At 33.8% G+C, this 27,370-nt stretch overlaps 1 protein-coding gene across 1 annotated transcript; it reads right to left on the reverse strand.

The window, feature by feature from the left end:
* Positions 1-99: 99 nt before the first annotated feature.
* Positions 100-27,092, reverse strand: LOC140142701 (uncharacterized). Its single transcript, XM_072164696.1, has 2 exons — positions 26,273-27,092; positions 100-2,789 (listed from the first exon to the last, which is right to left on the reverse strand). The coding sequence occupies exons 1-2, from the start codon at positions 26,898-26,900 to the stop codon at positions 2,437-2,439; spliced, it is 981 nt and encodes a 326-aa protein (XP_072020797.1). The 5' UTR covers positions 26,901-27,092; the 3' UTR covers positions 100-2,436.
* Positions 27,093-27,370: the final 278 nt, after the last annotated feature.

Raw genomic sequence — 27,370 nt, forward strand, 5'->3', positions numbered from 1 at the left:
TGCAAATAAGCTTTACACAGTTTGGGTGTTATTATGCTGACCAGGTATAAATGTAGCTTACAATATGTTAGAAAAGCAAGATATACGGTAAATATTTAGAATATTCAACCACATTTCAAAACATTTGTTCAAAAATGTAATCAAACCATTTTTTGGTACCAGATGAATTGACAAAATTAAAACTAATCTTTAGCTTCGATGGTACTGGTAGTACTTGTTCAGTGTCATTGTGTCAATAGGTGGATATTAAACTCAATATCCTAGAAGATCGTGGAGGTTTGGAAACTAACAACCATGCAGGCAACACCAAGTTACATCCCGTTTGCTTTAAAGCGCTATAAAAAAAAAAGTAACCAAAAAAAGGTAGCTTTGTGATACCGTGACGTTTTAATTAATCTCAAATATGAGCAAGCTATTGCATGCGTCAAATGTGTACCATGATAATACGGAGCTAGCGACGCGGTGTGATAAAACGACCCTAATATTGCACCACGGAAAAAATGAAATACACAGGGGAAATAAAAATGAATGAGAAACACAATGGCACCAATGTTGCATGCATTGGATAAAACTAAATTACCTCCATATTTAAATATGCACATATGCGGATAGTTACTGATTTTCGACACTTTAACTCAAATGTGGTTGAATATCATCACACTCTCATATGCATTTATGCTTTAATATTCTATTCATCATATTCAGTAAATTTTGTCATTTTTGTCTCTTTTAATACCAAGCACTTGATCTTCCTAATGTTTGACCTGTTTCTTACAGTATCATTTTCAATTTTTGATTGTATTTTCATAAAAGAAAGTTACTAAAATAAACATGTTCATAATCAAAATGCGCTTTATAAGTTACAATAAAAATGTTGTTACATCTTTATACAACATGGGTCGCCTTTGTGTCAATGTTTGCAGAGGTTTATTTTACAGTAAGTTATAATGTCTAACAAAGCCACATTAAAAAGTCGGTAGCTTCTGAATGCAGCGACGCCACTTGTTTAGGACTTTGAAGCGATTTTCAACTCGTAAAAAGATGTTAGTCTATTGTTCATGTATCACAGAATGAAACCAGATTAGTCTTATCCGAAATATGAGTCGCAATCGGAACAATGTTGTATTCAACATGCACAACCCTGGAGTTTCTATAGACTCAAAAGATATAGACCTCGTTTTTTTTATTGTATTATACCAAACTTGGGCAAAATGTGCCTGCGTAGAGACCCGGCAGTTTTTCGGCGCATTAGAAGCTATACATTGCCGTAGTTGGAGGGCATTTTATAGGGGCGTCAATAGCACGTCATCTATGATAAAACTTGTCTATCCGATTCAAAAGGCATAATAACACACTATGTTCTTTCACATGACAAGTAGCTATTGTCACCCGGTCAAGGCAAATCAGTAGGTTTTTATGGGTACAATCTATACAACAAAAGTATAAACACCCTAAATACATAAAATATAACCCAAACTTAAGACGGTCATAATTAAAAAAAATGGATTTTGTTTTGTGTTTGTTCCAGAAACATGAAATACAACATACGAGGAATGATCGCACACTGTACCTAACATGAAACATTTTTTTTATGATAAGAATAATTTATACAGATTGTGATTCGAAATGATATCTGGGACATATTTGTACTTAAGTGTATCTAAATTCTAGCAAATCCCGCCGTCTACACTTGAGGCATGTAATATTATATGGGGTGAACAATAGAACCCTAGATCACGATCTTAGATTTGGCTTAGAGTAAGCATGCACAGTTAAAACATCAAATCCTCTCACAAATCCGTGAAAGACAAAGCTGCCAAGCTAAACCAATACCACGATGACAAAAAAGTTGCAATCTTGTGTAATTTCACAGGTCTTTGCCTTTACAAGTTCCTTCATCCTGGCGTACGAGCAGGTGTACATTGAATATAGGCACATTTTTTGAAAAAGAGAAAGTTGTTGAGAAACATAAAGAGCGCGTGAGGAGCGCATTTTCTCGAGTCTTTGTCGTTGGCACACCAGTTGTTGCGGGCTTTCAAATCAAGTTGCCATCATGGCGTTTGATCAGCACAGAAGAACTAGTCTTTGATTCCCTTAGGCTGGCCCCAAAGGTCCCACGCGCAACGCTTTGACTTGTATGGTACGAGGTATCCGCTGGTATGAACAACCTTATGTAAAAAGGAACCAACTTGGCTTTTTAGCTGTGCCCTGGTGTGAATAGGAAAAAGGCAATCTGATTGGCATGTCTGTGGTTGTTTTATCACGTTGGTTGGAACTACTGGAGCCATATACGGCGGTTGGGTTTCTTTTTTCTCTCTTCAAAGCTTGCACATAAAATTAAGGTGGGTTGTTAGATTATTTGGCTGTTCCATGAGTTCATGGTGTGGATAAAAACCCGTAGGCATGGGTTTGATATTGTATCAAAAAAAAAACGTCCTAGCTACCCGATGTTCCATTATGGCTACAATATACCGCTTTCAAATCCGCTTCAGTCATACCACTAGCAGACAGAGCCGATAAAGGATGTGAAGAAAGTCCAGAAATTGGTGGTGGAATGCATTCTTTCATCTTCTTTTTCTCCTTCATTCTTCTGTTTTGAAACCATATCTTCACCTGTGTTTCATTAAGGCCCAACATGGATGCGATTTCTACTCGACGTGCGCGTGTCAAATACTTATTGAAATGAAATTCTTTTTCCAGTTCGGTTAACTGTTTGTTGGTGAAATTGGTTCTGCCATTGTTGTTAGCCGATGAGGTTTGACTTGCCAGAAACTCCCCGGTAGATTTACCTGTAATAAAGAAACAAATAAAATACAGAATATGGTTATTAAACAGTTGGGTACGATTCATGCACTAACACTTATATATATATAATAACATCAAATATTAGTACAATATACATGATATAATCATATACACATTTCATCCATGATTGCATATGTCATTTAATATGTTTTAAAATACAATGTAAGCTTGAGAAACAGTATTGCACTACGCATATTTTGATCTGGGTTTAGGTGTAAAGCAGTTTTCTGTTATTAGTCTCTGACTGATTTCCAAACTCGAATCTTCACTATTTTAGTTTGTGTGTCGCGTATGACCTAAGTGCACGGCTGATTGAAACCCACAATAACAGTCATTTCTTGGCAAATATTTGCGGGCTTCTTCGTGTTTTTCACGACTTTTCTGTTCAAATTTGATCAATTTTAATCTAATTTAAGGCAAGAAAATTTATCTGACATAAATAGTGTGCATAGTGTGTGAAACTGAATATAGGCTATTGATTTTGATCACGGACCCCTCATCGGGATATAAAGAAGAATCACGATCTTCATCAAAACTGTTTACTTTTCAAATATCCGGTTTTTCGACGACAATTATTTCATGATTGGAAACCCCTATTTTATTAGATATTGTCTGATTTTCATGCTCTATTATCGTAACAGGGCATGAAGTCAAACGACTTGAACTGTTTGCTTGTAAAATAAGAAAATTTAATGTACATAAGAGAGGATTGGTATCAGTGTATAAGGTGGCATAAAACCGTTCGTTCTTTGTTCAACGAATTCTATTGGAAAGTGTGATTGGACATAAGTATAGATTGCCGTCAATGTTTAATTTGTGTAACTTTATGAATGACTTAATCGAATTTGAAGCTGGTATAAATGTTAATATCGATATTGAATATAAAGTAAAAAATTATTAAATGGAATATATTGGAAAATATTATTATACAAAGTAATAAAATTCGACTCTATTGAGAAATTTAATTTACTGGCTAACGGTGACAAGTACTTCATTATTATTATTATTATTATTATTATTATTATTATTATTATTGTTGTTGTTGTTGTTGTTGTTGTTGTTGTTATTATTATTATTATTAGTATTAGTGTTATTATTATTATTATTATTATTATTATTATTATTATTATTATTATTATTATTATTAGTGTTGTTGTTGTTATTATGATTATTATTATTATTATTAACAAATCACATTACTAAAGCACCTGCTGCTACGCGCTTTGCAATGGGCTATTCCATTTAAAATCCACACTACCTCTGTGGAAGATTTTGGAAATATCTCCCGCAGGGGGAGTATGAATTTCAAATGGAATGAACACTTTAGGCACCTCGGCTCCATTTGAATTTCATACACCCTCTGAGAAAGATTCAACCTGAATCTTCCATTGAGGGAGAGTGAGTTTCAAATGGAGCTGCTATGTGTTCATTCCATTTGAAATTATATCTCTGTGGAAGATATTTCAAAATCTTCCACAGGGGTAGTGTGGATTTTAAATGAATAGCCCATTGCAACCACATTATTTAGTACCTGTTGGCATACGTATTTTACATGGCGTTCCTGGTGCCGGTAAGACGACCTTCACATACATTTTTTGCTCTGTCGCATATCATGTACGACGTATACACAACACAATAAAATTTTGACAATTTGGAAAGTTTCTTGTATTATTATCATTGTTACTATCATTACTATTTTTATTATTATCATCATGTTGTTGTTGTTGTTGTTGTTGTTGTTGTTGTTGTTGTTGTTGTTGTTGTTATTATTATTGTTGTTGTTGTTGTTGTTGTTGTTGTTGGTGGGTGGTGGTGGTGGTGGTAGTAGTGGTGGTGTTCTTATTGTTATTGCTGCTGATATCGTTGCTGTTGCTGTTGTAGTTGCTGTTTATGTTGCTGGTGTAGTAGTTGTAGTTGCTGTAGTTGCTGTTGTTGTTGTTGTTGTTGTTGTTGTTGTTGTTGTTGTTGTGCATACTATAATATTATTTTTGTAGGACTAGGAGGAAATCACACAGAAGGACGTACAGGGTGATTTAAAATGAACTGTACCCAGCTTAACCCATTTTTTATATATTTTTGCGGAGATTGTACATATCAAAAAACTATCATAGAAAGCAGTGATAAGTGTTCTGTAGTAAAAATTTTGAATTTTGATAATAAGTGGTTTTAGTTAGAAGATATCGCATTTTCAATTTATCATCCCATTTTAGACCAACACATGGAACGAAGTTTATCCGTGTTCTCTACCGCAGTAACAAAATTGGTGTGTTTTATAAAAATGTACTTTTCTTCACGACCATTTGAGGTAAAGACATGATTTTTTTCACCAATAATAGGAAATATACTATCCTGTTACAGCTTTCAAACACAAATTATTTAAATGTCGGGAAGTATTTTATTTTTATTTTTGAATTTGGGTACAGTTCATTTTAAATCACCCTGTAGAGGTACAGTAACAAAAACAGCAACATTTATTTTATTCTTTGATGCTGTTGCGCGTTTGTGTTATTTTTTTTAAATATCAGTATCATAGTCAACCTTTTTATAATTAATATTTTATATACGGCTTAATTTCACTAATCATTATCATCAATAGAACTGCTACAAAAGAAGGTCAGAAAATGACCCAGTTCAAGTAATATATCATAATGGATCCATCCCACGATATGACGAATGCCAGATGACGCGTCAGATTTACATTATATTCTTAGAATCATAGATGAAATGAGGCTTACTATACTGATCATTAAAAATGACTTAAACGTGGCCATCTTGAAAAGCTTGACCAGGATTACATCTATAAATGTCTATCATAATGTATTGGGTTATTCCATTTGAAATCCACACTACCCCTGAGGAAGATTTTGAAAATATCTCCCACAGAGGGAGTATGTTTTTCAAATGTAATTGGTCAGAGTTAATCTTTCTGAAACCCATACTCCCCCTGTATTATGGCTTTACTTATATCTTCCACAACTGGAGTGAGTATTTCAAATGAAAGTTACCCAATTGTCTATTCTATTCAAAACTTATACTCCCTCTGTGGAAGACTTTAGCTAAATCTTCCACAAGGGTAGTGTGTATTTTAAATGGAACAGCCCATTTACAGCTATCGAGTGTGGCTCCATAAAAAACTGCCATTTACGAACCTGCAATAGTGAACTCATGAAACAAATTGCTGTAATAACCCAATGAAATATTGTCTAAGAAGCTAGTATATCAGTTAAGAAATAGCAAATTTCAGCAATAAACTACGGAGACAGAAGTGATTGTAGTAACTTATTATCACATACGCCTGGTATTTCAACTTGGTTTACCAAGCACATCTGTATCTTTATCACACAAGGTAAATAGTACAACACCTAATACGACGGTGAATGGCAATTCGATCAGATGAAACGCTCAGTCATTATTCCCGCGTTACGGGTGTTATTTTTGTGTAAGTTACGTCAAACCAATGTTTTCTGGATTGTTAATACTGCCAATATGACAAGCGGTATCTAAAGAACAACATAATCATTGTCAAGCATGTTTGTACTTATTAAAATCGCAGGAGTGTGTAAGTCTCGAATCTATAGTCAGAAAGTAATGAGAGCTATTCATGTGTTGCCTTTCGGAACAAGTTGCGCACCATGTACATTCACATTGGGAGGGTTAACATTTTGATCATTTATGTTACTCAATGTAGAATGAAAGGAGATACATAGGGAAATGGATATAGATTACTCTCATAATTATGATTAATAGTTCTAAAATGGATATGGTTCTAACACATGTACTTTTCTTAAGTTTACAGACTGCTAAACATATTGTCAATCGCAATACCTGGATGATTTTGTAATAATTCTTACTCTTAGAACAGTACGTTTTTATCTCGCAATAGACTATGATGCGTTGTCGTTTAGATAAAAGCATTCAGCCTGATCATCGTCATTGAGAGCTTAATATTACTGTGAGCAAGGCTTACACTAAACTTATGATAAAGTTGTCATCGCGTATCATCAATGGCAACAATAGAGTTAGACAAAAATGACGCTGTAAGGGCTATGATAAAACTGCCACGCGAGTGAAAATGATTGTATAAATTCATAAGTATACATCATAAGTGAGGAAATATATGCACCCTCCTCCTAAAGGCAGTATTTTTTGTGGATGGCGTGAAATTAGTAAGCGAGCTAACCGACAGATTCGGGGCAAAATGATTTCACCAATAAGGCTTATTACGTGGCTAACCAGAGTTAGTTGATATATAAGAAGAAGCAAATACACCCGGGGTATTTGGATACAACGGAAGGGAGTTGGTGTCGATACTAGCGCCGAGTAATTTACCAGGGTGTATGGGATTATTATTGCAGGCCGTGGGCTCAATGAAACTGATGCGCAATGTAAAACAAAGTCATGTCATGATATTGAATATATTAAACAGCCTCCGTGCTTTAATGATTCTGACATAGAGGCAAATATCAATGAAGCACTTGGAATCAATTAAACGTCAGGTGGACATGGTGGATATGGACCTACTTTGCTCTTTTGGGTCATTCTTTGGGACGATACAAGGACGTTAATAACGTTGTTACTAAACCTGTTTTGAAAGATACAAAATATGCGTTGACTTTCTTATAACATTATTTGTTAATAACCTTTTAAAGGCTAAGTATAATTTATAGCATGATTGGTAAATAAGATTTGTAACGTTTGTGGCGACCCAAATTTATGTCGTAGTTGGTAAACATGGTAAACAAACCATCCCAAGGATCAATTTAAAATGGAATTTTACAATATGATCTCCTGTTGCACAGTAGGATTTTTGATTAATAACTATACATATAATTTCAATAACTTAGACATCTAGTCATGACTAGTGTAAGGTAGAAAATTGCCATTACCAAAATGCATTGATCTTACACAAATGAAACAAAGATCATGTTGCAAAACTATAGAATATACTAGTTGTTAGATCATTTAGCTGGTACATGACTTTTGGGCAGAGTGTATGAGATAACAAAAAGTTAATGAACGGGACGATATGTTCTATCTCATATTAGACATTATATTGTCGCCACATTATCTATATAATTTAACAGGAATGACAAAAGTACAAAAACGCAAGGAAGACTAAACGAATGTACTATTCAATAATGGCTAACAATATGCACAAAATGTCATGAGTCAGGTCGCCTATTCATTTGTGGATTATGAAAAATCATAAAAATACTAGAAAACCACTAATATAGATTGAAGCTTCTAAAACTGACAGGGCAGAGTTAAATAAAGTTCACGTTTGTTTATATATGTAAAAGGATCCCGGTTGGCCGAACTTGACCCTTCCTAAGTTGTCTGCAGGACAGGATCACACTTAATGGTCACTTTCACCTATGGCAACGGCCTTTCACTTTTTAAAACAACCACATTCTCCTCATAATATCATAAACCACACAGTTTTTATCCGCTCTTAACAATCAGTACCCAAAACAAAAAAATAAGTAGCAATTTGCCTCATTGTATTTGAAAGGATAATTCGAATTTAAATCCAAGGTCAAAAAGTTGCGAATTTAAAATAATGTGTGTTATTGCAAAGTTTATTGTATGAAAGTATTAACAACAACTGGGCACCAAACTAAAAACCGATTAATATCATTTGTATTCCTTCTTTATGGATTAAGGTTCAAACAAAAAGTAACTTGAAATGACCTTTTCGACAATAGAAACTTTGTTATATATAAGCGTGTGTGCTCATCCAACGATAAAACATTGCTATTCAAATGACTGTTTTTACAATGTTATCATCGAACAGATCATTTACTTAGTACTCCAAATTAATCAGCCAAGCCACTGTCCTCATATTTTAGTAACAGCACTACTAGGAATGTTTGCAATCTCAATTTGTAATTCTAAACACTGAATTTAATTAAATATTGAGCAAAAAAGAGACATTTTATTTAAACTCATGCCAGCTGTAAAGAAAGAATACAAAGCACTGTAAAATACAAGACTTGTAGCTTAATTATCAAATCTGAAATGTCTTTACAATACAATAATCATGATAATTCTCTCAGATACACTATTTAATAGACAATGTTATTCTGCCAACCAATGCACCTGTTCTTTTGAAAATTACACAGAAACCAGAACTGCAGATTCTCAAATGCCTCTGACAAAACAAGTTTTGTTGATCACGTTCAGTAACAAAATGTGTGGTAGTTGCAAAGAACATGACGAGAGAATTTGTTTATTGGTATTCTTGCATTATGTTCCAGGCTTTGTTACCATGTGTATTTTTTCAAGGACAGTTGCTCTTTCGAAGCGTTTGCACAAGTAATATGCACTTGAAAGTGTACAGACACATGAAGTAGCTTTTGTATGGAAACATTTTAATGAAAATAAAGAATAATTTAATACGTTGAATCAATGCCCATCTAAAACACTTCTAACACTATTTATTGTCTACATGAACGACAAGACTTTTTACTTTTTTGGAGTATACTCTTGCATGCCACTACCAGACATCTACATGAACATGAAAATAAAGCATCATAATATCATCATTGCCTGTGTTATCTTAATAAGATTTATTTGTATTGATATATGAATATTTAATTATTCACATGCTGCTTGTGCATCAAAGTGAAATTTACCAAAACCTTCATATTTCATTATCATAGAAACAAAGATTCAACTGCTGTCATTACCTGTTTCGACACATCACATGAAAACTATACAGTAATGTATGGTATATTTGTTGGTAATTGGCAGACAATATCCTTTGAGTTTTACACATTATGAATTTATGATTGATTAGGTATAATGTTAATTGATCATTGCTGTGTCATTTTCGTATCAATGACCTTAGTTGCATTATACCAAAGCTGCGTAATGGTGTTATAACAGTTTGAATGCCTAACACCAGAAGTAACAGGTATTAGAATGCGTTACAAGTTAAACGAAAACAAAGCTAAACAGAGATTACGAAACACAATTAAATGTATCCAATTCAATACTCTTGACAACAAACCACGTTTGGTAAGTTATGTATATTTACAATTATATATATCTAAGTTATTCGCACAGCTTTATAGATACCCATTATCCCCATATGTAATCTTAATGTAGATATATAACAAGATTGTTTTAAGACAATATAGTTGACTCACTACCAACAACCTGTTAAATCGTAACTACACCATGGATATACCCATCCACAACGCACACATACGAATCCGCTCGCTAATTTCTACCAATTGACTCGAACGACTTCCATTACAATTAACAGTAGCTCCATTTTAATGCTTCAAATTGTCAACATAGTGCTTCAGATTGAGTCCATGTTTTTTTCTGCCTTATAAGAAACATAATAAGTAAGCACAGAAATAGAACACGTAGATTAATTCTGCTTACATGTACAGTCTTTACCGTGTGTAACATCTGTCATTGACAATACCCGTCGGTGTCTTTTGTGCTTTATGTGCTTTTGAATACTGCAATGTAAAAAGGGGTAATGGTCGCAGTGAAAAACAGGTGTGGGGGTTTTATTCCAATTGATTTTATTATTCATATTTTATCACTAAATTTAATAAAGTATATGAAATATGTAAACTGTGGTGTCCTACATTATAGCTTCTTCCTATATTACTATGGTCACATGTTTTGTTATATTAATGATTGATGATAATGATTTGGTTCTGAAAAGGACTTTATAATAGCTTCCAATAGCTTATTCTATTAACCCATGTCATCATTATAATGATTAAGTAAAGAGGTTTTGTTTTATCTAAGAAAAATATCTAGGGGTTCTTGCTTAAGCAAGAAAGACGATTATGTTTGTTATAGGAACTCTTAGCGTACGTAACTACATGTAAGTAATAAACAAGCCACATTCAAAATTGCATAACCTTGATTTTGTTTACTGCCGTTTTGGTTATAATAATGATGACCTTTTACGTTTTAGTTTCAAAGTTTGTTTGTTTGTTTGTTTTGTTGTTTGTTTGTTTGTTTAATTATTTGAAGAGTTTTAGTGTATACTCTTGATAATCAAGGCTCTTAATCATTGATCTCAGATGAAATTAATGAGCATTTGATATTTTGTGGCATCTTTTATCATTTAGATCAGGTTTGATATATTGTATTTTTACGCGGATAATTTTCTGTAAAAAATTTAAAATAACGTTCTATCAAATGTCAATATTAGGATCTTGACTTATCAATTTGGCAGGAAGAAATTGATGTTGCAGTGAAATATAAAAAGTGAAAGAATCACTGTTTTCAGGCGTAAACAAATGTTTTTAAATTGAATTTCAAAGTCATTAATCAATTACAGCAATGTTAAATAAGCTACAGGCCTGTAAATTGTATGATTGTATGAATAATTTCAATTATCAATGAAAATAACGCAATAAGTAATGACTTTGTTGTCAAATTTGACTGGCGACTTTTTATGCCAAATTTGGTTTGGGATCGCGACAAATTTATTCTTGTTGTTGAAAGAGTAAATAACATGTGTTGTTATTTCAAGCGAGACGTTAACACTAGTTAACAAAAATCGAGCAGTAATTTAGACAAACCCATCAAATAGAATTCAGACGATCGTTGATCAAATTATATACCCTGGGTACCTGAAAAGGTATAAAAAAAGATCGAATTGTCATGGAGTCCGACCTAAAGATTCTTACATATGCCAATCCCCCGTACAGAGTTCCGCAATTCCAATAATGTATGTACAAAAATGAAATGACCTTGGGGAATTGGGTACCAAAACTCATACAGCATAACATAAGGTCAAATTGTAAACCTCACGTTGTTTAATGTAGGTTATTGAACAATGCATTGAAGAGTGAGAGTGTTCTTGATTCGTCTGTTAGTGCAGGTATATCTGCAATTGAACTAGAGAATGGAAGAAAGCACCCGCGCGTAGCTTCCTCTAAGCTAATACTCAACATGACGGAGAATAAGATGCCTTAACTGCTTGTTGATTGCTACCCATAAATCGACGCATTACGCATAGTGATGGAAATAAACCCTTCCCCAAACTAGAAGGAAATTCCAACTCAAAAAAAGGGCTTGAAATGTGAAGAAAATGTCAAAAGTACAGGAAATTGATAAAAGGCGCGGAAATCAAAGCGAAAAGGTTCTGCTCCTACTACGTGTGCTGCTATTGACCCGAGCTAGTTATCTGACAGAGTGTTGCAAAGTGGCAAACACTATATAGCAACAACAATGGCGGACTCTATTGAAATCGGGCTAATGTAATATGATACACATTCATGGGGGTAAAGGCACCTTTTATAAGGATACAAAAGCATTCTTGAATCACTTTTCAACGTGTTTCTAATGTCATATTGAGTAGTGAAGTATTCATAAATTTGTTACGAATATTTTTAATGAATTAATATTACAAAAGCGTAAAACTGTATGTTTAGAATTGGGCTTTGACACATTTTTTGTCAAAAAGTATTTGTAAATTGGATTAACCATTTTTTGGTTAATGCAAGACAAAATCGCCAAAATCACACGGTTAATCAGTCGGCTATAAAAAATATGCACATGACTGCATGGTATCAAAATCTGTTTGTACAAGTAAAGAGAACACAAGTACATAGTACGCAATCAGAATTACCAATGAGTACATATACGACTCAGAGCAGACGTTGTCTGGCTGCGAATCAATGCCCTAAACCATTACGTGTATCTTAACTATTGCCGTATACCTTACACACTAGGATTTCCGGATATAATCGAGCTAGCAATCCCGCTAAATTTCAAAGTCACTTGGGCCCACTTATGTAGAGATACTACGATATTCAGGTCTATGAATCCCTAGTGAAATGGCCGTACGTGTGTATAGGTAGTGCGCGATGAGATAATATATATAAGACAAGCTAGTTGAAACTGAATTTGCGCATCACATGCAATTGATGACAAATTCGATATTATAGGTGGTGATACCCGCCTTTATACGCTGCTCTGCGGAATTGCCTTTTGATTGCCGAAGCTATTGCACGGTGGTTAGATACACGAGAGTGACTCACAATATTATTATTTACCCGATGTTATTTTCCCGCCATGATCGTTTGGCAATTTTGATAAGGGCATTCGTAAATCAAATATTATATGCAGGAAAATAATCACACACAAAATGGTATTTATAAGTCTGATCTATTTACCTTTGGCAAAACTGGTTCAAAAAAATGTATATCTATCTTAAGGTATCATTAATTCAACAAAGCAAGTGAAATAATAAAATAAAATATCTCAAAATAATTAATTCATTATTTGCTATTGTTGTATGAGCTCAAAATTATGTATTGACTTTCAACTTAAGAGATATCATAACCACAAGTTAAAAACGTAATTAATACTCTAATCATATAGTTGACCCAAAATTATTACCCATTTATTTTGAGGGACACAATAATATAAAAAAAACACAAATAAACAGAAACATATATTTTTGCGTGATCCCCCAATTGAACAATCAGCAGCACATTATCTTTGATTGTAAGAGACACACAATTATATGAGCAATACATCGATGCAGCTAGAAGCTACAGTCACTGCAAACACAGGCATTTATATAATATGTACGCTTGTCACTACATTTAGATCACGGACCGCTTGATGTCGAAGAAGTAACATCATCTAACGGTCGGTCGTTATCCACTCTCCAGATGATTATTGGCTTCTTATAATTGCCATCAAATTTAGTTAAGGTTCAACAGCAGCAAAAGACCCAATTGGAAATACATCACAGCTGCTCTTAAATGATACTACATTAGAAATGCAAACAAATACACCACGGCGCAGTTCTTTCACCTTAACTGGCTTGTATCATATAGAATGACCTTGAGATGTATTGGGTACCCAAATTCATATTCCACAAAATTAGGTCAATTTAGAACTATTGTTATTGAATGTAGGTTATTGAACAGCGATGTTGGAAACGAGACCATTTTTACCCATAATGCAAACATGCTAATACATCACGGCGCAGTTCTTTAACCTTAACTGGCTTGTATCATATACAATGACCTTGAGATGTATTGGGTACCAAAATTCATATTCCACAACATAAGGTTAATTTAGAACTATTGTTATTGAATATATGTTATTGAAATACGACTTTGGGAACGAGGTTATTTGACCCATAATGCTAGTTTATATATTGGGTTTTTTTTTCAAATTATAGAAAGTATAATTTTGCTTTTTTGGTAATTATTCTGTGTTCCTGTCGCGTCTGCTAACCGAAGGTCTGAAATTTAAGATAAAATATCAAAACTTTTATAGAATCTTACATAAAAACATGTTTAAAATGGACATAATTATAATGAAATACTTATTGAAATAAGTACAAACATTCCTATAACTGGTTCAGTGGAGAATAACCTCATATTGTAGCCATTGCCTCGTACGTGTATCACATTATATCCGAAAATCGATGGGTTTTACTTTGCGCTCATGCATAATATACGAATTGAAAGCCAGCTAAGTATGATTGAGATTCATGGTTTTATGTACTGCTATCCCTAAGAAATATTGCATCAATTATTTACATGTCTAGAAATCAATCATTGTCTTCGATAATTTTTGAAATTGATTGAGTTGTCAAAATTCCTATATATAAACTAAAAGTTCTGCTTTAGATACTGCAAGTTTTTGCTGATGAAGTTTCTTTCTTGCTTAGGTATTTTTCTGATTATTTCCATTACAATCCTTTTTGCAACTCTCTCAAATGAAGAAATTTATTTTTATTACTTTTCCATATAAACTAAGTGGTTCACTCTGCATATCTATATTATTAATATAGATTTACCCACAATGGTAAAGACAATTACAGGTATTTTAGGTATGCAATTGTATTTTCCATATATTTAGACCAAAAGTGTGCGCATTATCTAGCCAAATACTTACTCTAAGGGCAATGCACGATAATATATGACTTAAATGCGCCAAGTTTAACTTAATGCCTTTTATATTCATCGTAGATATGTAGGACAAAAATACAATTAAGTGAACAAAACCATTAAGGGTCAAAATACAACACCTAGTGCATTAAGAAGCATGTATATTACAATAAAATGAGAGATTGCTACCTTAATAATTAATCACTAAAACCAATAATCATCCGTTATTAATGTCTCAATTTCGGGTCAAACTATAAATTTCCAATTCAGCAACTCATACAATGCTACTTAAAAGAAGATAATAAGGTTGCAATTTCAATACACATTTCTATTTCATATTGAATCTGATAGAGTTCAAGATTTTAAAATAAAAGGTTACGGTTAAACAGACCGAGTGACTCCTACATTTATTGAAACGTTATTGCTACAGAATATGATTGTCCTTACCGAGGTTGCAGCGTACCGCTAGTTGAGCGCAGACACATGTTCTGGGCTACAATACTCAACTTTTTTGTGTGTGTCCATATTGAAAGTACCGCTTCAAAATGGTTTCTGACTTGTATTGTCACATATTTCAAAAGATTTTAATGGATTTGTGATATGGTCAGGGCCGGCATAATAACTATATACAGTTCACTTTTAGATAGGTAGATTACAAAAATATAAAGGACTAGTGTCTGTGTGTATGTGTGTCTGTAGTGAAAAGGTAAAAAGGTTCTATTCAATGTCAGCATTCTTGCGTGTGTAGGCTGCATTGATACAGGTATTTGGCTCCATAAACCAAGTATACACGAACTCACTGAATACCTATAACTATTGGCACAATACTGTTACACTTAATACCCCATATGACTAGGATTTATGATGAAAGACTTTTTTCCCGTATTGAAATGGATTTGATTGTTTGAGCTGTAGGGTAGTCATATTTACTCGATATTTCATTGCTATAAATATTACTTTGCATTTCGTCATATAGTGTACCCACTCATAAGTATCAAAATTGGCTTCTGTTTAGCTTTGAACTAAAGCATATGTGATTGAAAAGCTTATCAATTTAAGCAGAAGCAACAATAAATGAATATAATTTAACAGAATAGCAAGCATTAAACAGACTCTAGTTATCTTAGCTGAGAGGTGGTTGCCCCTTTTAAACTAAAAAAAAACTGTCCTCGAGTGACCCCTGTAAATGGACAGTGCACGAGTGTATACAACAAATAAAAACACGCAACACAAAAAGCCACACGGCTGCCAAGCTTGACGTGATAGGTCATTTTCAAACGGTCAAAAGAAGCCTATTTTAACACCATTTTTGGAGCAAGTACACAAAGCACATCCTATAGAACGCATTAACTATTAGTTAACTGATAACGCTAGGTACACCATTTTGAATAGACTGACTAAATAATGCTACACATGTGGTATTCCACGCACACTGCAGTATACAAACATAATAGTTAATATTGCAAACACACAAAATAAGCTCTGCTTTAACATGTTAAAGATTATGAGATTTATCAAGGGCTTTCAGAAGTAAAATCGGGTACAATATATTGATGCTTGACAAGTTGACAGTGACGAGGTTTGGTTAACATAAAGGACACAATTGTATTTTGGTTGAGCTCTTTCAAAATATTTCTATCTGGTTTGATCTCACGACAGGTGGGGTTGTATCCTTCTAGATTAGATAATGGCTTAATTCTAAATCCAAGTCTAGATTTATCTGCTCGTCTTCTTAGGTTGACAGAAAAAAATCTTTAAGTTCCTCAGGGAAATTTACTTACATAAATAAGTGAATATGTTTAGTTCTAAGTTTCTTTTGTTTGTATATATAGATATTTCATAATGTTTGTGACACTAACAATTTGTATATGTACCACCATGTGGCAGACACCACCAGCATTAAGGTCATGGTGCTATTAAATATATATTAAATATATTCATCATGTAGCTTAAAGCACCGAAGAACCATTTAGCAGCGATAAAATAGGTACGTCACTTGACAGATCTAGCTCAAAGTTGCAGTTAATGCCGTAAAGATTCAACCTTAATTTGCAAATATATTCTGTATATTTCAGCTTCAACAATAATTATATTCCCACAACCAGCTCCCGCAACAGGTAATGGATTACATCTCCCGCATCATTATCATATTTTCAAAACATTACCGTCCCTTAATTGTGTAATATGCAAATTTCAAGTCCATTTTTACAACGCGACGGAAGTGCACTTAGCGAAAACATCATTGCTCAGGGCGCGAACACGCTCTGTAGGGCAGAGGCAGGCAAGAACGTCGGGCCTAATAAGCCTCTAAATTACGCCAGACATGTGCTCTTAAGCAACAGTTTTATACTTGATAAATTCTAAGCTATATAAGGGAAACGACGTTGTTTCAAATTGTGTTGAAAAAATATGAGGTGGATGGTCATTTAATATTAGGCGAATAATAACGGTCCTGTGATATGGAATTGTTATATCATCATTTTTATTATCACCATCATCGAATTTCAAAGACCATTGTCATTGTTGTGCAACCAGAAAATGGAAAATCTACATTGGTCGTGAAATATTGCTATTTATATCATCGTTATTATGCCATGCATTAACCGCACCCTCTTAATCCTCTTCATTCATGGCCTTTGCTCTACCACTACCACCCATCAAATTATTTCTATCATGATGATCATCATCATCATGATGATGATGATCATCATCATGATGATCATCATCATCATCATGATGATGATCATCATCATCATCATCATCATCATCATCATCATTATAGTTGTGTTTACATTATCATTGTTTATATCATTCATTCATTAACGGCATACAGTAAATCCTCTTCATTCCAATTGAAATCCACACACCCTCTGCGGAAGACATGACCTTAATCTCCCACATAGGGGTATAGATTTCAAGTGGGGTCACCCATTCAGGTAACCCCATTGAAATTCACACCCCCTGTGTGGGAGATTAAGGTCATGTCTTCCGCAGAGGGTGTGTGGATTTCAACTGGAATAGTTAGCATCATATTCATTTATCATCTGCAATCACCCTTTGCACCACCATCACCATTTTTATCATCGTTGTCATCAAAACGATCCCTTTCTTTATCATCATTGATCATAACCAACATCATCATCTTCTTTTTCTTAATCTTTCATCATCTGATCATAATATTTCAATGTGCCCTTTGTGTTTTCTTTCTCATAATCAAAATCCATCTCCTAAATGGGTCCACTTGGCCCCTCAACATGTATACACTAAATATACGTATAATTTCTTAGGGTTTTATAATGTTTAATACATGTTCCAGGGTGAAAACATCATGAAAGGTTGTGAAAGATTTGTTTTGGCCCCTGAACATGTATAAAACATTACCAAACTATACGCAACTTGAGTGTATACATGTTGAGGGGCCAAGTGGACTTACGGTCTTCTTGCGCTCAGGTCTTCAAATATGCTTTATTGAACAGACCTTTCTTATTAATTTAACAGAAATTTTACAAAATTACGTTGAAACATCTGAACTAGTTCCAAGCCGACTGGACAAAAGCCTTTAATAACTGTATCAAATCAAAAAAAGCTGACAATTCTGTTGAATAACAATATTATTAAACACGGTAATATAAGTTGCTGTTTAGACACACCTAAAGCAATATACTCCACCAGTATATGAATAAAATACAAACCATCTTATATCAAGTCACACTCCATATAGTTTTGTCAAAATACTACTTACCCAGTTCGTGACACAGTGATAATATTTGCACAAGCATTCACACAATACCATATCAATTTCATTTGCCAAAAGCTCAATGAAAACTTGCCATCTCAATTTTAATTTCAAATGGATTAATACAACCTATACAAGTTAAAGTGCATTTATGTATAGCAGTTCTAAGAAACAAATGTTGATTTTTACATATGCAATATGGGTTGATAACAGATATGGATTACTTCTTAACCCCGTGAGAACTACCTGCCGATTGGTCAAAATGAATATTGTGTCCACTTTTGAACCAATCAAGAAGGGTATTATAAGATTAACTGCAAATTCAAGTTTGACCATAAATAGTTTAAACCCTAGTTATAATTGGCAATTAAAATGAGCATTTCAAGTTATCAACCAATCAGAAATGCTGTTAGATGACCAGGAGTGTCCAGGAGGTTAACCATTCAGTACCCAAATTTCATGTAATCAAAGACACAAAATTGAAAATTTTAGAATTTTTATTTCTAATGGTCATATTTGATATCTACGTGTAAAATGCATTCAAATGAGTACAAACAAGCCTAGTATTGGTTCACAGGTTCTTCAAATGGATCTTTGGATATAGTTCTTAATAATGCATTTGAGTTAACTTGTCGCTGTGTTTCGGCAATCACAGAAGGAGGACGCGGTGCAATGTCACTATCTAACAGACTTGAAATAGCAAGGGAATACCCTTTTGCGAGATACGATGACAGCAGGATTGTTAAATCAAATGGAACGAAGAGCAAATTGGCTCTTATAGAGACACACGCAATGTACAAAATACCTACTTAACTCTTGCTTGTTTCTAACAATCCCCTTAATATCTGATTAAGCTTAACACAACCACATTCCTAGTAATAGTTTTGCTTTGACGATTATAGCAAATATTTTCCCTTTTTTCGCTTTATTATAATCTTTATCAACATCTTATCAAGTGATTAAAATACACTTTTTTAAAGTTGTTTCTTATCTCACCTAAAGTGTTATATAGTATAGTACCTATTTTAAGACTACACATGTACAGTGTTCTGCTTGAGGTCATAGCTTTATTCCATAGGTATGCGCTCACGTGATACAGTACCTAAGCTATGTGCTACTCACAATACACCTATCCAGATATATTTGCTTAAAATTTTGACTCCTATTGAGGTAGCAACCTTATCGCCAAAAGCCTATAGCACGACACTGTAATATAAAAATCCCGTAACCAACCATTTTCTCAGCTAAGGTGTTAGAATTAGAAACCGGTTCACGGTAAATTTGATATTCTTTGTGTTCGTTCATGTTCAGATACCCAAGACTAATCCTTAGCCGGAGGCTACGCACGGTGGTGTGGCGAGACACTTAAGGCTCTTGCTATATGCTAGCTGCTTTTAGGAACCCTGTAAACCACCACCTTATATTATAAATGCTGAAATGGTGACATGAGCAAACCCTGATGATGTTCACTTCATGTCAACATTTTAATCAAACTCTAAAATTGAAATCAATACTAAATTCTTTAGTTTGACTCCGAAAGTATCGCTTTTTAGAACGGTATTAAGCATATAAGTTGGTCTGAAAATGGCGTTGATGAAATCGGCATAGAAGGGGTCAATGAAACGACCACGTAACGATACTTGAACAGCTTGGCATTTAGTATGAACAAAATAAGGAGACTAACATGTAAGAACCGAGTCACGGCAACATCAGGGAGCACCTTTGTGCCACTAAACCGAGGTACCGATAAACCCCGATAATAATCTGCAACGTTAAAACGTCAACCTGTTATCGTGCGGATCCTCTTTCGCTTATATCACAAAGGACCTTTTTTGACACTTGCACGCTTGATTATAGCATAAGAGAGCTCTTTTGCACCCAAACACCTATTTTTGTGAGCTTAATCGTAGTATTAATTTGTGTTGTAACATTTCAAAATAATTTGTGCGTATTTATATTTTAATAGTAAAAATTATAAAATTATTTTGCATAATAGATGTATTTTAATAAAGACGCTTAATCATGGCTCTGTTACCGGCTTGTTAAGATGCGCTTGATTATGTTCCTTTCATGCATGAACCAAGAGCCTTATTATAAGCTAATCATAACATATCAGTGATGATATATGCACTTAATTCAGCCGCTGGTATAAACAAGTCAATCTTGTCAAAACTACTGGCATCTACTTATAGTTATTGGTCAATCATGAATGGTCATTTCAAACAAAACTCTATATTGTATAATGTATCTTTGGTACAATGAATCTTAATCTATAAAGCGTTATATTTTGTCAGAAATGATCCCTTAATGATAAAGTTATAATTGGTGTATACAACTACAGAGAATATACATCTTCGCATATTGTTTTATATTGACTGCTTCTGAAACACATACATTTACTTTGTAGTTGCAACAATGGTGCTTCTAAACTTTTTATTATTTGAATAAATTAATTGTCATTATTTCCATACGGAGTCAATAAATAACAGGAATAAACAAACAAACATATACATTTGAAAAGTACCAATAAAAGTACATAAATATTTCACAAAAAGTGGTTTCTTGTTTAGTGCTTAGAACAACGCATTGATAGGCTGCATCTCTATCCTTGTGTTGTGTTTTTACAATTAATGGAACTGTCTATTAAAATAACCTTGATTTCTATGAATCAATATATTTTTGTGTTTTCAATTTGAAGTCCAATTGTACTGTTCTTTGTAAATGTATGTTTACAAGAATTTGATATACCATTATAGGGTATGGTTGTCAACACGGATGTAATGTTTGAAAGTGCAATTCTTATGTTTCTTTGTGTATAAGGTAAGTTTTTCAGAATCTGATGCTTCGTACGTACATATATTTTGATTAGATATTTATTCTTCGGATGTTTGATCAGATAATTAATTTTCAGATGTTTTTGTTGTTCAAATACTAGTATTCGGTGTAATTTTGTCAAAGACACGTGTAGGTTTCAACGCAGGTTCCATTACAATAGGTTAGCCTCAGAATTTGTGGTTTGTGTATTCGACATTCAAACAACAATTTAAAATACATCAGTCATATGCCCCACGAAACAAAAACAACGTAACAACAGAACAATTAACAGTTCTTCTAGGAGTACATTAAAGTTTCATTCGCAAGCAAACACGCAAAAACAAACATGCAAAAGTACCAACAAGTACATATTTCATGAAAAGTGGCTTGTAGTTTCATGATATACATGATATAAGAACAACGCATTAAGAGTGCGTGTCTATCCTTGGTCCGTGTTTTTACAATTAATGGATCCGACTATTAAAATAACCTTGATTTCTACGAATCAATATATTTGTGTGTTTTCAATTTGAAGTTCAATTGTACTGTTCTTTGAAAATATATGTATGTTTACAAGAATTTGACATAACATTAGGTATATATGGTTGACAACACGGAGGTGATGTTTTTAAGTGCTGTGCAATTCTTTTGTTTCTTTGTACAAGGTAAGTTTTCCAGAATATAAGGCTTCATTTATTATGTACAGATATATAGTTTGATCAGGTATTTCATTCTTTGCATGTTTTTGTTTTTCAAATACTCCGTATAACTTAATCAAACACATGTGCATGTTTCAGCGCAGATTTCACAAACAAAAATAAAACATGCAAAAGTACCATAAAGCACACGAATGTCTCATGAAAATGGTTTCTAGTTTCATGAAGAACGCATGTGTCTATTCTTAGTGCATATTCTTAACAATTAATGGAACAATTATTAAAATAACCTTGATTTCTATGAATCGATATATGTGTGTTTTCAAACGAAAAAGTAATTCTATTGTTCTTTATTTATAGAGTATGTTTACACGAATCTGACATACTGTTAGGTATGGTTGTCAATATAGAGGTAATGTTTTAAAGTACGTAATGCAAAGTGCAGTTCTTTTGTTGCTTTGTGTGTATAAGGTACGTTTTCCAAAATTCGGTTGCACCGTTAATAACGGGATGTACATTATATACAGTATAGTTTGCACATGTACTTTAGTACAGTCTGTATCAAAAAGATTGACACCCATCAGTTTCCAGTGTTTATAGACAAGACTATCACAGCAAAATGCAACATAGGAGCTAACTTATTTATATGTTATAAAATGTCATGAAACTGTCAATTCTGGGCAGAGGATCCAATGTTATTTTGAAGAAGGAAGCTTGTCAATAGGAATAACCACCAACATTTGATGGCTACAAAAATGTACCAAACATTTTGATACAGCCTGTATGTATTCACTCATTCTGTTTTATTTTTGTTTTCTTCATCTTTTTTCTCTATTTGATAACTTTGTAGAACATTATAGAAGGCATGATCACTGAGCTGGTTACGGCTGGACAGATTCCGTGTCAATAGGGTGGCCCAGAATTGTAAGATATTGTAATAATAATAATAGTAATTGTAATAATTACTTAAAACAACATTAATATTTCGTTCGCCACATTCAATTTTCATATCCATGTGGACAACACACTGGCAGACGACGCGTCTATATCCTTGGTCCTTATTCTTTACAATTAATGGAACAGTCTAATAAAATAACCTTGATTTCTATGTATCAATATATTTGTGTTTTCAAGTTGAAGTGCAATTCTATTGTTCATTGTTAAAAGAGTATGTTTACAAGAATGTGGCATATTGGTAAGTATGTGGATATCACCATAGAGGTATAGTAATTATTCGGATTGGTCGACGTAAAATGTACCGTACTTTTGTTTCTTTAAACACAACAACAACATCAAGGTCCGTTTTCCAGAAAGCGATGCTCCGTTTATTACGTATATCGAAATACTCATTTGTTGCCTCTTATAGACTCCGTTTATTCTCTTAAGCATTGTTATAGATAACATTATGTCAACTCCATATTTTTCATATCATTTTTACAAAACAGTTGGTAGTAGCTATGCTTATTAAATATCAGAGATGCTCAAATCTACCAGTTTATTAACATAAACCATTTTAATAACTATCATTATCTATATAATGTTAAAAAGAGCCTTAATACAGCCCTAACAATTAAATGATAGACATATAGCTCAAATACATTATCTCCCCGCCACTCGTAAATATTACAAATTAGTATCGATACACACAGATATTAATTTTATAGGACGTTGGTTGTATCTTTACTATGCACTCTAATAAAACCATGAAGAGATTCTCCCTAGCTCCGTTTTTGCATCCACAACATGCTCATCTATCAGGGCACAATTCTTTAACCCCAATACATCTGTACATTCATTAAACAATCTTTGACAATTTGGGTACAAAAACTCATACTCCGCAACTTGAGGTCAATTTTTTCACTATGATTGTTTAATTGAGGTTATTGAACTATGCCATTGGGATGAGGCCATTGATGATTACAGAACCCCTTTCATGTCAAACCATATAGTATCTTGTGCAAGTGTATTATTGCTATAACCGTTCACTCGTAACACTAACGTTTATGAGTTACTATGGAGTCATCCAGGGTGACTAAAAGCGATGCCGTTAAAATGAGAGAGTCATCCAGTCACTCGGGGAATTTTTTTTTCTTCTCATTTTTTATTTTCAAGTGATGTACACTTGGATTTCTCAAGTAGGGGTAGTTGAGAGCTACTTAGCAATATCTATCCGGTGTAAATCAGAGATTTGGAGTGGACAAAATGTATATAAACCATTTAAATGTTGTATTTTTAAAGATTTATTTCTTTGTAAGCGATTGTTCCGTCTCTTAATTTATTTTTAATATTTTATTGTTATATTTTGAAAATAAAAGATTGTTTTAGAGCAACATCAGTAAAGAACTGCTTTCATAATCTACCTGGCATTTATGAAATGGCATAGATAGATTATTTTCTATAAAATACTAGTATCAAACCTTATGTGTTATACATAAATATAATCGCAGGAATACTTGTTTATAGATCCAAATGTTGGTACGTCTACCTACTCTCCAGTGACATTTTAGTTAATTGATTTAATTAGTTACTGTTTTCTTTTTCGGGCATACACAGGCACTTGGTATTGGAAAAGAGAAACATTTGCATGTAATGTTTTGTATAAATTTCAAACCATCACAAATTTTCATATATAATAATGAATATTCAATTGACACAATACTGTCTTTTTACCTGACAATTATTCAAACATTATTGTATTATTGTATTTTGCTGCACTGATTTTCATAAGTGCAACATGTGTTTTATTGTGTCTTATTTGTGTTTTGTTTCGTGTCGTTCATACTCTACATATATAATTATAGCCAAAAGTGATAAAATCACAGTTGTGCTTAACGTAGAAATTATAATTCCAGTATTTTTTGGAACTTACAAATCATCAAGTGTAACACTAAAATGCAATCGGTGAAATTGTAGATTTTATTAAGGCATAAGCAGTGTAATTTGGTGTTATATGTGTTATGTTGTAATATTAAAATACTACAACCAGTTGTATTTCAATATGTGTAATATGTGTGACATTGGTTATTATTGATACTGTGTATAGCAGAATGCTTTGTTATGCTCCAGTAGTCTCTACATCACATTTGTATACTCATACCATGCCAACCGTACACAATAATAATCTATGAAAGTAATTGTGTACTTTTTTCAGTTGGATACATTTTTTTGCGCGAAACCAATTTCTAAAATTGTATCAGATAGGTCTAAGTGAGCAATGCTTTTATCAAATTAGGAAAAACGAAATGCACATTCTGTGACGTGAGAGTATTTTGCTTTTTATTGAAATTTACATAATGGCAGGGCTCTCATGCAATAGTGTTTTTACAGAAAAGTGTCGGTTGTTTCAGAATGGCAAAATTAAAATTGAGTTAAGCTGCAGTTGTGAGTTCGTCGTGTGAGTGTGCTTATGTTAATTGTAACTTAAATTGTCATATATCTGATTCTGTAGAGCAACATGTGGATAAAGGTAAGATTATTTTTAATAAGAGAAATAATTTAGTAATAATACAATTATGTTGAGATTGAGCGAAGATTATTTCAACATTTAGATTATGTTAAGCTTTAAAAACATAATGACATACTTTAATACATTAAAATGCCTCAAAAAGATAATAAAAAAGTCAATCTTATTAAAGGCAATGTTTTAATGAAACACATTTTGTACAGTCGTGACACTCCTATCAAATACCATTAAATTCGTCAAATTTTAAAGTTTCAAAATGATCAACTTGTAATGACTTGTTTACATGGAAACAAATTTACAATAAGTAATTTTATACCATACAGATTTGTTATAGTTTATAAAACAACATGCAATTCCATTTGGAAGAACGTGTTATAAAAAGCTATTAGTAATAACTCCTCGAAGCTAACATTATTCTTAATGCAACCCTTAAAGCTATTGACAACATTGAAAGTGGTTACATGTTGTGCTGCAACACGTTAAACATAACGCGATAAAGCACGTGCAAATTAAGGACATTTATATAGAACTATTAGGACATTTGGTTGGCGAGAAATTCTGCTATCACTATTACTACATACACCTGCCTTGGAGCTAGAATATGTGTAAATGCTTTTAACCTTTGGTGTCCTCCAAAGATACTGTTTTAAAAGATGATGCATCTGAAACAGGCGCTGCTTGTATTTTAAATTGTGGGTTTTAAGCGTTCGTGAAATTGTAATAGTCGTAATATCAAATATTGCGCGGGGGTTTTAAGAGGTATAGGTAAATTGTGATTGCGGCACCGTTGTTGAGGTGCGCTTAAGGGGTAAAAACGTAAAGTGGTTGTTGATGGATTAGCTGACTAATACATTCTACATTGCAAGATGATTCGTATAAGATGAAATATATGTAAAATAATTACCTGTTTTTGGTGGGTTACGTTTGATACGCATCCACTTAAAGAGTCCTGCTTCCCCAGGAGCAGCTGGGTGTTCGCTACCTGGCGAAGAGGCGGTGTGTCGATCCCCTGCGTCCCCGTTACTTACGGGTCTCGAATCTCCCGAATGTTGCTCTGGTCCCGTTGTTGCCCCTGTTGCCGAATTTGCATTCAAAACAGTAGCACTTTCGCTGGCATAACTCCCGTTATAATGTGCATGTGAGGATGGTGTGGGGCTACCTCTGGCATGTCTTTGTGATGGATAGTCTGGACTTTCTGAGTTCCCTGGATGTTGAGCATAGTGGTTACCTTCTGAAGTGTATGGGTACCCAGCACCACCATACATATAATTTAATGTAGTACAACCTGAAGAACTAAAATCATGTAGTCTTTGAGTTGAATGATGAGAGTCGCTTAAATGAGTAAAACAATTTGTTTGTGTTTGCGCTCCAGCGCTGGTGAAGTCCAAGGCACCGTAGTGCTTACCACTATGGTAGATATTTTGTGGCATTGAGCCCACATAGTCTATACTTCTCATACTTGAATACATTGTAGAATGATCGGTAGGATAGTCCACATAAGTGGACCCCACGGCTGCACCAGATTTCTCCATTGCAATTTTAACAGCACACAGCTTATAGTTGCTGGAGCGAGTCAAAAAATATATGAACAGGTCACTACAAACGCAAGTGAGTGAAACGCAGCGAATTGAATCCGCTGTTGTATACTTGAGTTGATTGGTGATAAATGAGTGTTGATATGTTACCGTGTCGCTAGCTCGACATCACAAAACTGTGTAGTGCCATGCATGCCATGCAACTAAACTAACCCGAAGCAGACCGCGCTGTCACGTGATGCGTCAACCACCAATTGTGGCGTCTGTTAGAGGCCTACGTTTAAACGACAATTCTCACACTGTGTTGACATGTTTACAATCACAAAGCCTGGTTAAACCACGAGAAATGACGGGAATGCCAGGTCCCACGTGCTTTAAACAACGTTACCAAAACAAAGTATGACCACGGCTGACAACAGCCTTAACCTGCTCGCAGACGATGCAAAACCAGACGGTATCAACAATTT

Source organism: Amphiura filiformis, chromosome 20 (genome assembly GCF_039555335.1).
Source record: "Amphiura filiformis chromosome 20, Afil_fr2py, whole genome shotgun sequence".
NCBI classification, from domain to species: Eukaryota; Metazoa; Echinodermata; class Ophiuroidea; order Amphilepidida; family Amphiuridae; genus Amphiura; species Amphiura filiformis.